General features: G+C 43.9%; 1 protein-coding gene across 1 annotated transcript; it reads left to right on the top strand.

Annotated features, from left to right (window-relative positions):
• The first annotated feature begins 769 nt into the window (after window positions 1–769).
• On the top strand, window positions 770–1,733 carry LOC130113405 (ras-related protein Rap-2a-like). Its single transcript, XM_056281000.1, has one exon. The coding sequence runs from the start codon at window positions 1,008–1,010 to the stop codon at window positions 1,632–1,634; it is 627 nt and encodes a 208-aa protein (XP_056136975.1). The 5' UTR covers window positions 770–1,007; the 3' UTR covers window positions 1,635–1,733.
• The last annotated feature ends 13,216 nt before the right edge of the window (window positions 1,734–14,949 follow it).

Genomic DNA, 14,949 nt, shown 5'->3' on the forward strand with positions numbered 1-14,949 from the left:
TGCAATATCCAGCCTCTTTAGGAGGGTTTCCCTCATGTCGCTTTACAGTTGCAATTATGAATCTACGGAGAGAAATTACTTGTTAATGGATAGACTACGTAGAATTCCCTTCAATCCCAGCCTGTTGTGTTTTTTTGTGTTTTTTTTTTGTACAAAGAGACGCCTGACCTTGTCGGATCAATTTGGATCAGACAAGGTATATAAAACTGCTCATTTGTACGTGGGCTGAGGGTGTGTCCTCAAAAGTAAATGCATCCCACAATAACCAGTCACCTAAGGAGATTGGATGGATTTAATTATATCAGCTTCTGTCGTGCATAGTGACGGCATATTAACTGTGAACGCACACTGGATTCCTGACAGCAAACATCTTAAAGGATGTGGCTCTGTTTGGCTGATATCCTTTTTTTTCCCAATCCCTATGCAGAAAATTATATTAGGGAATAAAAATTATGGATAGATGAATAGATATTTTCCCTCAGAAGTGAAGGGGCTTGCTTGGAATCGGCACCCTGTTCATGAGAGCTTTTTTCTTTAACGCTGCAGTTGCTGTTTATTCACTTGGAGATATCGCCTCCTTTCTTCTCCTCCCGAGTTCAGTCCCATACTCTGATTTGCATGACATGCAGTCATTGGCTGTCTGGACTTACCCTGAGCACACTGCTCCTGCTGATTGGCTGGAATCAAGAGGGGTGGATAAACACACACCAAAAACAGACATAAAAGGCAGACTGTGAGACGACAGAGGCAGAATGAGAACCCTGTGCACCTTCAGTTTAAGGTAACATCTGTCTTTATAAACCGGCATGTGAAGAAAGACGTCAAGGTAGAAGATTTTAAAGCAAGAACCTCTACAAACTAGAGAAGTCATTGTTTTACATGCTGAACTTCTCTTTATAAGATTCTGAAAAAGTAAGTAATTGTGAAAGGTTCCAAATTTCAGGGACATTTTCTCAACTCACACAAACAGGCCCAAAAAAAAAAAAGTTGACAGAAATAAGAACAGCATGTCTCTCGAGGTGAAGGAGAAGACCCAGGTGAGGCTGGTGTTCCTCGGGGCAGCCGGGGTCGGCAAAACCGCCCTGATCCATCGCTTCCTTCAGGACACCTTTGAGCCCAAACACCGGCGCACGGTGGAGGAGCTGCACAGCAAGGAGTACGATATCGGAGGGGTCAAGGTCACGGTGGAGATCCTGGACACCAGTGGCAGCTATTCCTTCCCGGCCATGCGCAAGCTCTCCATCCAGAACAGTGATGCCTTCGCCTTGGTGTATGCTGTGGATGACCCTGAGTCGCTGGAGGCCGTCAAGGGCCTGCGAGATGAGATCCTGGAGGTCAAGGAGGACAAGTTCACGCCGATCGTGGTGGTGGGGAACAAGGCAGACCGGCAGAAGGAGCGCCAGGTGTCCAGCAAGGACGTGCTGTCCACCGTGGAGCTGGACTGGAACAACAGTTTTGTGGAAGCCTCGGCCAAAGATAACGCCAACGTGGTGGAGGTGTTCAGGGAGCTCCTGCAGCAGACCAACCTGCCCAGCTGCCTGAGCCCTGCCCTGCGCAGACGCAGGGAGACCTTTCCTAAGGACACCACCTTCCGGCCTCCCATGAACAAGACCAACAGCTGTATCCTATCCTAACGGGAGACGGGGGGAGAAAATCAAAGTGATATGTAGCACAAAGAGACAGGACAGAACAAGTAAGGATGTGTGTTATGTTGTGTGACATCCAATGCTGCTGGAAAGAAATGGAGGAGAGAAAAAAAAAAGGAAAGCATGCAAAGACTTGACTGAGGTGAACTCCGAGTTTGACGTTTTAAAGATAATTTCCAACCTATGAAAATAAATGTGTTGTAATGAAAAGGAGGAGGAGAATGGTAATTAAAGCTGCATCCCGACGGCCATCCGAATTCATTTGAACAGAGGTGAATGAATTAAAAGGGGGTGAAGATGCATTCGTTATTCTATTGTTTACTTTGTCGCTGCTGCTTATTTGGTGACACGCTGCTGGTGTTCAGATCAACATATAGCTTTTGAATTTTGGGTTTTAATGTTCACAAAGCATCCAGACTGTTCTGAATAAAGGAAAAGTGTAAATTTGTATATATAGTGCTTTGTTCATAAGGTTTTTTTTCCCCATGTAAAAAATGCTTTAATTCACAATCTCAGTGAAATTATGTAGCATATTATTATGTTTACCATCTTTTTGTGTATCCAGCATCTGCAAGAGATTTGCTATCAAGCTTGATGTCAGTGTTTTGAAAGTGGTAAGATGCAAACGTATATTGTACGTACAAGCGCTTTTCACTTTAAAATGATCTTTTACATTGGCATGTTTTATTTTTAATGAGTTTTTTGTATCATGAGACTATTTTTTTCTGTGTTATTTTACAAATGTTAATGGAGTGCTGGTGTAAATGTTTAATAAAAGCAAAGGACACAAATATTTGATGTGAAATTTCCTGCAATCTCTGTTTTTATTCTAGATAAAATAGTCGACACACACTATAAGGAGAATCGTTGATGTTGGGTAAATATATCTAGCATTAGACACATGCACAACAAATCTTAAATCTTGTGCCAAATTACAGTGTACTTTTTAAGACCCCAATTCCTGACCTTCACATTTACCTGTTGGTTTAAAACCAAATGCCACTTGTCCTGCAAAAACACGAGATTTTGTCAAGTGGGGGTATCAGGAACATCCCCACTGCCAAGACGGATGGGTCCACGCCTATAAATTAAAACCCTGAAATTTCTAAAGCGGTAAATTCAGCAAATAAAAAATGTTTATTAGTCTGCCGTCTGACTACAAATCATTTGTGCGGTTCGAATCTGCCCGGTCAAAGAATGATCACGTGTGGCGCCATCTAGTGATCAAACTAAGCCGCTACACTTACAGTGCGTTATAGTACAAATGGTCTTTTTCTCTTTTAAAATTAAATCAGAATTAATGATTTTAAACTGTTATGATTACATGAAGTGGTACCAGTGTATGTGTGTGTGTGTGTGCCTTTCGTGTGCCAGTTCGTGCCTTTCTGACTAGACCAGTCAGAACGGCACGAACTGAGGAAGCCTCTTGGATGAGAGGCAAAACGTCTTGACGGATATATACCAAGTCCAGTTGCACTTGATTCAACTCCTTTGGATAACCATGACCTGGATGAATGAGAACATTCACAGACGAGTTAACTGTACCCAGCAAAATTATGCTTAATGAACTCAACTTATTATTCAGAATGAAATATCTGGACCAGACAACCTCCTTATATAAAAAGGTAATGTATTGAATTTAGGCATGTGAATAAAGTAAAGTTGTGACAGCAGCAATGCAAAAAGGCGCACAATTATCAATTATGTCAAATACCACAAAAAAAAAGGAAGTGCAAATAAAGAATAATGTGACTCCAGTCAATAGTTGCACAACCAATACCTTTGTGCATTCCAAGTATGCCAGTGCTTTTGAGATGGGAAAATTATCTAATATATATATATATATTTCTAAATGTAAATAGAATAGAGTGGGAAAGAATTTGTATAAAGCGAGACCAAGATTACAATAATAGTATTATATCTATTTAGTGGACATCAGTATAATACTAGGAAAAAATGTAATTAGTATACTGCAAGGTACTGCTCTAATAATGATACTCGGTATATATCTATATATGTTTAGTGGACAATATGACACTAGCTGTGAGTATACCTCCAATAAAGCTAACTATCTATAGCTTTTAAATAGATTGGGCCTAATTACTTTGACTGTAAGCAGTACTATAGCCGATACTCTGCTTTAAATGGACCCCTAGGAATGTATTGGCTGTACCGTAACAGAGTAATTCACCGTGTGCTTTAAAACAAGTGCACGTACCTTTTGCGGTACAATAATATACCCCCAAGTAAAAACAAAACACAAAATACCTGTTGCTCAGTATCACAAATGTAACAATAGTGGTGGGCCCACACACTTTATAACACAAATAAAATAACCCCAAAAGCCGGCATAAACAAATAAACGTTGCAGGCCTGGTCGTTGCTTGGGTGCGTGGTGACCCCCGCGCTTCTTACAATGGGCCCCTTCACTCAATAGAACCGAATGAGACTGTACTTACCTAATGTCCGCGGGTGGTCGTGTGGGACAAGTAGCGCCGCCTTGTGGCCAGGAGAGCTCTGTACGCGCCCACGTAGCACAGAGCGTGATGGCGACCAAAATCCAATGATGAACCGCCGTATACGAAACTTAATGCGCGGTGCGCGTGACCGAGTTGATGTACAGCCGAATACTATGGCTCAGTCCCACGAGCTACAGGCTCACCGAAACCAGGCAGAGTATAACCGATACAGATAAGCTAACTTACTTGCATATTTGACTAGCAAGACACTCGTAAAGAACACTGGGGTCGTACAGAAAATAAAACACGTCTTTCAAACGTCCTATAAAAACCGAGTCGACTTCTATATGTTGTCAGTACAAGACCGTATTTCGAATGACAACCGCCGTCATTAAAGTAAAGGTTAGATTAGCCGAACTACCCAAACTAATCGGGAGCAATCGGCTAACGTAAGCTGATTGAGCTAGCAAACGAAAGTGAGAATTTACGTACACAACCTCAAACTTCTGAATATAATCTGACTCAACATACCTTGCAATTTACACGTTTGATCAACGTGTATATAAGAGTCGACTCTAACAAGTATACAAATTAAAGCCGAATACATGATAATGCTGAGGAGACTGCAAACAGTGGAACGCCACTCGACTTCAGATCTTCGCTCTCGAACTCTCTAGAACGTCTCCTTCATGTTCCCTAGTTTTCTCTACCCCCGCCCCCCATCCAATCACAATAAAGATTTGCCCTTATTGACATTTGACATTAACCAATAAAACACTCTTATATATCATACAAGATAGGTTGTACACTCGCTATGCCGCTTGTGCGCCCATGTACGTTCCAATCAAACTTGATTAGTTTTTTTTTCGTTTTCTTCTTTTTTAGGGCAGACAGGATACGAACCTCAACAAATCCCTAATGACACAGTAGAACTACATGCATTTAACAACTGCACTAAACCCAGCCTTTTCCCATCCGGGCTACATGTCAAAATACTGACCAAAGCAAAGCAGAAAAAGTCTGGCGGTTCCTCTATGGCTCTTATGTCATGTGTTTACAAAATGAAAGGAAGCTTCCAAGCTGAAACTGGCCTCAGCAGAAGGCCCGTGTCTCCTACCAGTGGAGCCTGAAGTATTCTCCTGAATCACTGCCTTGTCATGGCGGAGAAGCTTGCATGTACCAGTGACCCCAAGAGCCATGGCGTATGGCTACCACATGCCTCCTCCGATAGATGTGGAGTCGCCAGCCGCTTCTTTTCACCTTTTTCATCAGCGTGGAGTTTCTCCAGGGGGACATGGCACACTATCCCCCTAACAGACGCCGACCAGAGGAGGCGTTAGTGTAGCGACCAGGACACATACCCACATCCGGCCCCCCCCAGACACGGCCAATTGTGTCTGTAGCGACGCCCGACCAAGTTGGAGGTAACACGGGGATTCGAACCAGCGATCCCTGTGTTGTTGGGCAATGGAACAGACCGCTACGCTACACGGACGCCCAGAGAGTGAAAGATTTTATTTGATTTTCAAAAGCACAGTTAGTTTACATTAGAAACATACAAATATATCCGTACATTTATTCCATATATACTGTGGTGACCCACATCTATATATCGAGAGACATTCACCTAAGAGGACGGTGTACCTTTAAGGGAAGAGGCGAGGGGTCAGATAATGCACTTCCGCTTCCGGTTCAGTCAGTTCAGTGTCGTTGTCGAACGTATGACATGCAAAGTTGGAGCTAGTAAACTACCTCGACTACGTCTACTCTCACGTCTCCTGTCTCGTTGTTTTCTAACTCCACAATACCGTAAATAGATATCTATACCTCTGCAGCAACAAATTAAGACACACATTTAAAGCAGATTTCAACCAAAAACATTTGTAAAGACTATTTCATCCTGGAACGAGTTAAAAACTCACTGTTATAGGACTGTTGATGAATGAAAGTGAAATGAAAAAGGTATGACTTACATCCATGTTCTGTCCTCCATTTTGTTTCTCCTGTTCATATTATAAATTGATATTTTAATAATGTAGAATAGAGAGCCTCCCCCAACAGGAAGTCCAACAGCTGATAACTTATGCATCTTATTGTAGCCCAGCTCATAAAACAAAGAAGTTTCAGAAAATGTCTCAACTGAGTGGTTCGAACAATATATTTATTTTTTTAAATTTATTTTTCTATTGGAAACCAGTGTTATATATGTTAGACACAAAGAACAGATCAGTGTTTCACAGCACCCCCCCCCCTTTTTGTGTTAGAACAGAGAACTACAACACCTTGTTCCAGTCCCCCACCCATCACAAACTCTCAAAGAAAACAGGGAAGACAGAAAAAAACATGCACATAGGAAACTGAAAAAGTAAAAAAGACATGTGTACACAGAGAGAGAGAGAGAGAGAGAGAGAGAGAGAGAGAGAGAGAGAGAGAGAGAGAGAGAGAGAGAGAGAGAGAGAGAGAGAGAGAAAGAGAGAAAGAGAGCGAGTTGATAAGATGAAATAAAATAGGAAGGTCAGGGCAATAAAAAGGATGCTCAGGATACTCACCCCAAGGAATGGATGCATCAGTTGGGGTCCAGAGAATTTACATATGAGATATTAGGCTGCCATCTTTTGTAGAACTTAGCAGCTGAGCCTCATAAGGAGTACTTCAACTTCCCTAATGGGGAAAATTACATTACATCATTTAACAAGCGGTAGTGAAAGGTGTGGTCTTTTCCACTGTAAAAGAATGCGTCTACAGACAATGATTGAGGCAAAGGCGACAACATCAGACTTTTTCTTGGTAAGACTGGCATGTATAGGGGGTACCCCAAAGTTGGCTATCAAGGGGCAGGGATCTGGTGTAATATTGAGGGCTTCTCCTGTCATCTTAAAGAACAGGGCCAGAACTCAGCTAATTTTGGACAGGAGAAAAACATATGACTGTGGTCTGCCGGTGATGAGCCACATCTGTCGCAGGTATCACTTGTGCCTGGAAACAGCCTCCAAAAGTCAGCGTTTGTAAAATGAACCCTATGCAAGACCTTAAACTGAATTAAACTTAAAAGGGAACATGAGGATGTAGAGTTGACCCTGGATAGTGCCAAACAATGTATTTAAACCAACAAACAGGTTTTCAAATTGTCCACACTGTAAAATTATGAATAATTGTTTCTATTGCCCTGCAGAAAGGAGGGAGGGAGAAGAAGATGAGAGAGAGAGAGAGAGAGAGAGAGAGAGAGAGAGAGAGAGAGAGAGAGAGAGAGAGAGAGAGAGAGAGAGAGAGAGAGAGATCATCCAAATAAGCATTTTTCTAAAGTTCTATCATGATGACGGTACTATCAACACAATATTTATTTCCAAGAGTGCTCTCACAATCGTCATTTACTATCTTTCCTTATTCATTCTCTATAGAGCAGCTCCAGATTGTACGTCTTCATAACATCCCCGGTTCAACTCTTTGTTATGGATAGATATCCATTTGATCCGAGTCTTGGAAACAAGACAGTTTGTTGTAGTGGATTTAATGTGTCATTGTTTTCCTTTCAACAACAGCTATTTTTCAACCAAAAGATATACAGTTACCACTCAGGTCTATTGCATAACTGCCTGTCCATAGGAAATGTGGGTTGTTTGCTTGGGTGCATGGCATTCTTAATAAAAACTTATACAAATCTTTCCCTCACTGCGGGCAAAAGGATTGGCCTTCATGTCATTACTGGGTCCACTTACAGACATTAAATAGAATAGAACACTCTTTATTAGTCATTTTATACATACATACAAATGAAATTTACTCAGCATTTAACCCATCCTAGCTGAGTAGCTAGGAGCGATGGGCAGCTGAAGTGCAGCACCCGGTGACCAACTCCCGTTATTTCTTTCCATTGCCTTGGTCAGCGGCACAGACAGGAGTGTTAACCCTAACATGCATGTCTTTTTGATGGTTTGACAGTGTGGTGATCACAGGGATTCGCTGTTTAACATCTCTTAAATACATGCATAACTTCACAGCTTGATATGGGTCTCTGGGAAGATTAAGATGATATTACATATTTGATAATTAAGTTATTAAGTTTCCTTTATTATTCCCCTTGGGGAAATTCAGTTACTGCAAATAAACCCATCCTGGCTGTGATCTGTGTAGCTAGGAGCAGTGGGCTGCCGCCTTCATGCTGCACCCGGGGACCAACTCCACTTATTTTCCCACTGCCTTGGTCAGGGGCACAGACAGGAGTATTAACCCTAACATGCATGTTTCTTTTGATGGTGGGGGAAACCAGAGCACCCGGAGAAAACTCACCGCAGACACGGGGAGAACATGCAAACTCCACACAGAGGATGACCTGGAATGACCCCCAAGGTTGGACAACCCCGGGGTTCAAACCCAGGACCTTCTTGCTGTGAGGCGACAGCGCTAACCACTGGGCCACCGTGCCACCCAATCTTAATCCATTGGGTTCACATGGTATGGTCAGGCGAAAAATGCATTCGTTCTTGCACAACTGAAGATTGTTGTGCAACAACAATGTCAACTGGTGTGAGGAAGTCTCTGGTCCTGTAGAGTTCAGGCAGTGCATACATCGCAGTGAGCTGACCACTGGGGATGTTAACATTCTTTGACAGCCTGATGATGTGTGCATTCCAAACCTGAGCGGCATCATCCAGCTAATCCTGTGAAACATTTTACAAACCAATTTAGGCAAAACTATACTATGATGCATTAACCAATGGTTGAGACATAGCATAGCCATTCAAATCCCCAATGCATTTCAACAACGTATTGTCATATTTTACAGCTCTCTCTCTCACACACTCACGTCACACACACACTCACGTCACACACACACACACACACACACACACACACACACACACACACACACACACACACACACACACACACACACACACACACACACACACACACACACAATGCACCACTATATCAAATCAACTCACTTGGATGAGCCCCATACAGCAGATTGAAGTAGGTTTTTGTCCAAAAGCCCTCCATCATAGAATCCGTTGTCTTTGAGGTCTGCAAACAAGGAAATCCAGAATTCCATACATTCCTTGCCCAGAACCCCCACTAGTATTCTGTCTTTTGATTGGTGGTGCTGGCTCCTTCCAGGTAGCTGTCAAGGGTTTCATCTGGGTGATTGATGCAGAGGAAACGTTGAAAGTCTGACATGGCCCTTTTCAGTTCCAAGAACCCCCCCCTCAAAACTCTGGGACAGCCCCCCAAATCCTGCACTGCTTCTATCTTATAGCCACTGATCAACTTTGGGTCACCACTGGTGCAGGCATTAAGCCACATAATTTTCCTTGAAAAGCCGTCAATGCAACAATTAACACAAATGCCATATGGTTTTAGTTTATCATATGAATCAAAATGCCAGATAAAATTGGGCCTCTTCTAAAAGTTGTTGAGTCGTCTGAGACTTCTTGCTTTCCTTATTGACACTCCTCGAGGATCCAGCTCCGCTAGAACCAAGCGCACATCCTCTTTTCTCACATGCAGGCTATGTTCTCTACATTCGGCATACATCCATCGGTAACCGTGAAGAAGTTGTCTGGAATACTGCAGTTGGCTGCGAATGAAATCAACTAGGTCCACCATGCTTGCATATGTTTTCTGTTGAGAATGTCCCCTTGCAAGAAGTGTCCTCTTCAGTTCTCTTTCACTTATTTGAAAACCATGCCTAGAGCCGAGCACTGACTTAATTTCTTTTTATTTGAGGCCAAGGTCAAAATAAAACTGTATGGACCTCTCCATAGCATTATTTCTTCCCCACCCGCACTCTGGGAATAAACGTCTTTCTTGAGCATGCATAAAGACAACTTCTTTCTTCCTTCCTTCTTTCCCTCCTCCCCTTCCTCGTTTCCAGCAGGCTGTACACTGCAGAGCTTAATGCTGCCCTCCACAGACAAGGATTTGCTGTTTACGCTATATTTTTAAATACAGGCCAGTTGAATGAAGAAATTTTAAGATTGCTCTACCAATAAATTGGAAATTTGTTTCAGATAAAAAAATAGACTTGAACAAGAAAGACAAAAACCCCAGATCTGACACCTCCCTGAAAAACTATTGCCTTTTCACGTCTGTATTTGTTAGAATCAGAATCATATCTGTTGCCAAGTAGTTCAAGAGCATAAAAGGAATTTGACTTGCTATGTTGGTGCATGGCCCTGTGATGGTCTGGCGGCCTGTCCAGGGTGTCTCCCCGCCTGCTGCCCGATGACTGCTGGGATAGGCTCCAGCATCCCCACAACCCTGAGAGCAGGATAAGCAGTTCTGATCATGGATGGATAGATGGATGTTGGTGCATGAGGGGAAAAATTAACAGCAACAGTAAGGTAAAAGTTAAAATAATAATATGTATATATACACAAGACAAAATAAAAATAAAAACAAGTGAAATAAGGTGCAATAATGTGAAAACACTGGGAATAGCGGCATGGTGGCGCAGTGGTTACCGTGGTCGCCTCACAGCAAGATCCTGAGTTCAAGCTCCAGGGTAGTTCAACCTTGGGGATCGTCCCAGGTCATCCTCTGTGTGGAGTTTGCATGTTCTCCTCATGTCTGTGTGGGTTTCCTTCGGGGTGCTCCCGTTTCCGCCCACCGTCCAAAGACATGTAGGTCAGGTGAATCGGCCATACTAAATTGTCCCTAGGTGTGATTGTGTGTGTTGGCCCTGTGATGGCCTGGCAGCCTGTCCAGGGTGTCTCTCTGCCTGCTGCCCAATGACTGCTGGGATAGGCTCCAGCATCCCCATGACCCTGAGAGCAGGATAAGCGGTTTGGATAATGGATGGATTGACTGGGAATATGGCAAGTACTAAATAAGTTGTTTACAGAATGAGAAGTTGTTGTAGAAAAAGTTATTTACAGGGTAGTGTGGGCTTTATGCAAAGCGTTCGTGTACAGAGGGCATAGTAGTGCCCTCTGCACTTTGTTGCATGTGAGTGTGTTTGCATGTACGTAGGTGTATCTCATATCATGGAGTGGAGAGAGGGTCAAAGCGGGTGGGGGGGCAGTGTCAGTATCTGGGGGTGTCTGGGGGCTTGTTGGAAAGGCCTACTGCTTTGGGGAAGAAGCTGCTCTTGTAGTGTAAAGTTCTGGTTTTTATAGACCTTAACCTCTTGCTAGAGGGAGTGTTCTGAAGAGACCATGGCCTGGGCGAGAAGGGTCAATCATGATCTTTCCTGCTCGCCTCAGTGTCCTTGAGGTGTACATATCCTGGAGGGCTGACAGTTTGCAGCCAATCACCCTCTCAGCAGAGTAAATGATATGATGCAGGCTGCCCTTGCCCGGGTAGGGGCAGCAGCATACCAGATAGTAATAGAAATGAGGGTGGACTCAATGATGGTGGTGTAAAAGTGCACCATCATTGGCTTTGGCAGGTTGAACTTCTTCAGCTGCCATAGGAAGTATAACCTCTGCTGTGCCTTCTTGGTGAGGGAGCTGATGTTCAGCTCCCACTTGAGGTCTTAGATGATGATGGCGCCCAGGAAGCGGAAGGATTCCAGTGTCAACTGGGGAGCCACACAGCGTGGTGGGGCAGGTGGGTTGTGTTATTTCGGAAGTTCACAACTATCTCCACTGTATTTAGAGCGTTGAGCTCCAAGTTGCTTTGGTCGCACCAGGAAAAAAGATGGTCAGTCTCCCACCTGTAAGCAGACTCATCCAATTAGAGATGAGCCCAATGAGGGTGGTGGTGTCAGCAAACTTCAGGAGCTTGAATGACTGGTGACTGGAGGTGCGGCTGTTTGTATACAGGGAGAAGAGTAAAGGGGAAAGATACGGCCTTGAGGGGAACTGGTGCTGTTGAACCAGGAGTCAGAGACATGTTTCTACCGCTTCACATGCTGCTTCCTGTCACATAGGAAGTCTTGTGATCCACCTGCAGGTGGAGTCAGGCATGTGCAGTTGGAAGAGCTTGTCCTGCAGCAGATCCAGTATGATGGTGTTGAAGGCAGAGCTGAAATCTACAAATATGATCCTGGCATAGGTTCCTGCAGAGTGCAGGTGCTGGAGGATGAAGTGGTGCACCATGTTTACTGCATCGTCCACAGACCTGTTGGCTCTGTAGGCAAACTGCAAAAGGTTCAGGAGTGGGTTGGTGATGGTTTTGACGTGGGGCAGTATAATGTGCTCAAAAAAATTAATTTCCACAGAGGTCAGGGTCACAGGTCTGTAGTAATTGAGTCCTGTGGTCCTTGGTTTTTTGGGGATGGGGATGATGGTGGAGGTCTTGCAGCAGGTTAGTAACATGACATGTATCCAGTGAGGTGTTAAAAAATGTCTGTGAACGGGCGTCTGGGTGGCGTGGTTGTCGATTCCATTGCCTACCAACACAGGGATCGCCGGATCAAATCCCCGTGTTACCTCCAACTTGGTCGGGTGTCCCTACAGACACAATTGGTCGTGTCTGCAGGTGGGAAGACATGAATGTGGGTATGTGTCCTGGTCGCTGCACTAGTGCCTCCTCTGGTTGGTCGGGGTGTCTGTTCGGGGGGAGAGGGGAAACTGGGGGGAATAGCGTGATCCCCTCATGTGCTACGTCCCCCTGGTGAAACTCCTGTCAGGTGAAAAGAAGCAGCTGGCGACTCCACATGTATTGGAGGAAGCATGTGATAGTCTGCAGCCCTCCCCGGATCGGAATAAAAAAAAAATTTCCATGAACGCTGGACACAGCTGATCGGCACAATGCTTCAGGGTGGAGAAAGAGACAGAATCTGGTCCAGCTGCTTTGCAGGGCTTCTGTCTCTTGAACAGCCTGTTAACATCCTTCTCCAGGATGGAGAGTTGTCATTGGAGAAGAGGAGGAGGGGGCCTCCAAGGTGGGCAGTTGTGATGAAGCCCGGTCCCCTGCTGAGACGGGGGAGGCGTTACGGGGGATGGTGTCATGACTGACCCATTGGCTTTCAAATAGGCAATAGTACTCTTTCAGTTTGTTGGCCTGGCGCAACAAAGTGGGGGGCTTTCAGTTTGTAATCAATCAGTCAGATGCCCTTCCAGACAGAGGCTGAGTTGTTTTCTGAGAAGTGTTGCTGAATCACAGAAAGTTGAATCAATTCATCTTGACACAATGTTTATTGAGAGAATCGTTTCATCACTCGTCTAAGTGACCTCTCCAGTCTCAACTGACTGCAGGTATCCCCACCCTTATAAACAATACAGTGGCATGACAACTGAAAACAATCGGTTTCATATGCAAATTGCAATAAGCATTAACTAGAGTTTCAAGGGCAGTGTGTACTATTCACAGAGGATTAGGGAACGTTTGCAATCACAGCACAGTAAGATGGCGATAGTTGTACTCATAGGCCCACTCTCACGGTTCAGGGATGGTCGTTCCCTCTTCACATAGATGCCCTCTTTGACTCCCCGTTCAAACCAGCGTTCCTCCCTATCAACGATGTGCACAGCCTCATCCTTGTAAGAGTGGCCACTGGCCTGTAGATGGGTGCAGACCGTGGAGTTCTGGCCTGACGTGTTAGCTCTTTGGTGTTGTCCCATCCTCTTGGCCAGCGTCTGTTTGGTTTCCCCAATGTAGAAGTCACAGCAATCTTCCCGGCAGTTAACAGCGTACACTATATTGCTCCATTTGTGCCAGGGCACCTGATTCTTGGGGTGGGCCAATTTCTGGTGCAGCATGTTTTGGGGTTTGAAAGCAAGTGAGACCTGTTTGGAAAATACGTGTCTCAACTGTTCCGACACTCCCGCCACAAATGGAGTCACCACTGGTTTATGCTTAGGCAGCGGTTGGCCTTCTCTCTTCAATCAACTGGTGCTCTGTTTGGGCATTTTCCAAACAGTGCAAACCCACAATCTAAAGTGGATCTTATCATGGTTTAATAAATCATGAGTAAGGTGTCTGCCTCATCCCTCAAGCACCTCCAGCTAAACGATACGCAGAATGTTATTTACCTTCTCACACTGACAAATTATTTTATCTAATAGAGTTTTCCATGTTAATTTTTCATCCATTTACACACCCAGAAATTTGAAGACCTTGACTCTTTTTTCTTTTTTCCTTTTTATTTCTGAGTATTTTCCTCATTACAGGAACAAGAAAAAACAACAACAAACAAACAGAAAAAAAGAACAGAAAAAACATGAGGTCATGGGATGATCAAGAAACCACTAAAGTAAAATGTCTCATATACAGTATACTTACAATAACTATGAGCTATCCTTCTCATTGGCTAAATAAATACAAATTTTTCCCACCGTTTTTCTCCCAGGTCTTTTTGGAGCGAATAAGTAGAATAAGCCATCTGTTCTAAAACATGTAATTGTTTGACAATATTGATGAAGAGTCCAATAGTATGACTGTTTTTCTGAAGCCAGTGTTCTGTAATGGCCTTTTGACTTGCTGCCAGCAAGATCTTCAAAAGATAGACATCAGTTGTACTTAGTCCGTCAGGGATCTGTCCAAGAAACAAGGATGGGAATGTAGTACTGAAGCTAAAACCCAGGGTTTTTGAGATGATAACTGATACTTGCTTCCAAAAAGTCTGAATGGAGGGACATGACCAAAAAACATGAGCATGATCAACCATGATTTCTCCACATTCCCTCCAACAGCTCAGCTGAGTACCGGTTTGTTTGGACTTCTGTTTAGGGGTGATAAAAAAGCAAATCAGGGTTTTCCAGCAGAAGTCTCTCCGGGTTCAGGAGTTGGTGGACAACTGCGTTTTCCAGGCACTCAACCACATTATCTCAGTTATTTCAGTGTCCAGCTCTTTTCCCCATCATTGTTTCACATAGTCTGTAGAGTGCTTATTCAGTGATGTGATGCCATAGTATAACTGACTTATAAGATGTGTGTTGCTTTCTGAGTTATCCATC

Source organism: Lampris incognitus, chromosome 5, assembly GCF_029633865.1.
Source record: "Lampris incognitus isolate fLamInc1 chromosome 5, fLamInc1.hap2, whole genome shotgun sequence".
In the NCBI taxonomy this organism is placed as follows: Eukaryota; Metazoa; Chordata; class Actinopteri; order Lampriformes; family Lampridae; genus Lampris; species Lampris incognitus.

Bases quoted from the DNA above. Each gene is read 5' to 3' on its own strand.
- LOC130113405 (XM_056281000.1), top strand. From the start codon at position 1,008: ATGTCTCTCGAGGTGAAGGAGAAGACCCAGGTGAGGCTGGTGTTCCTC.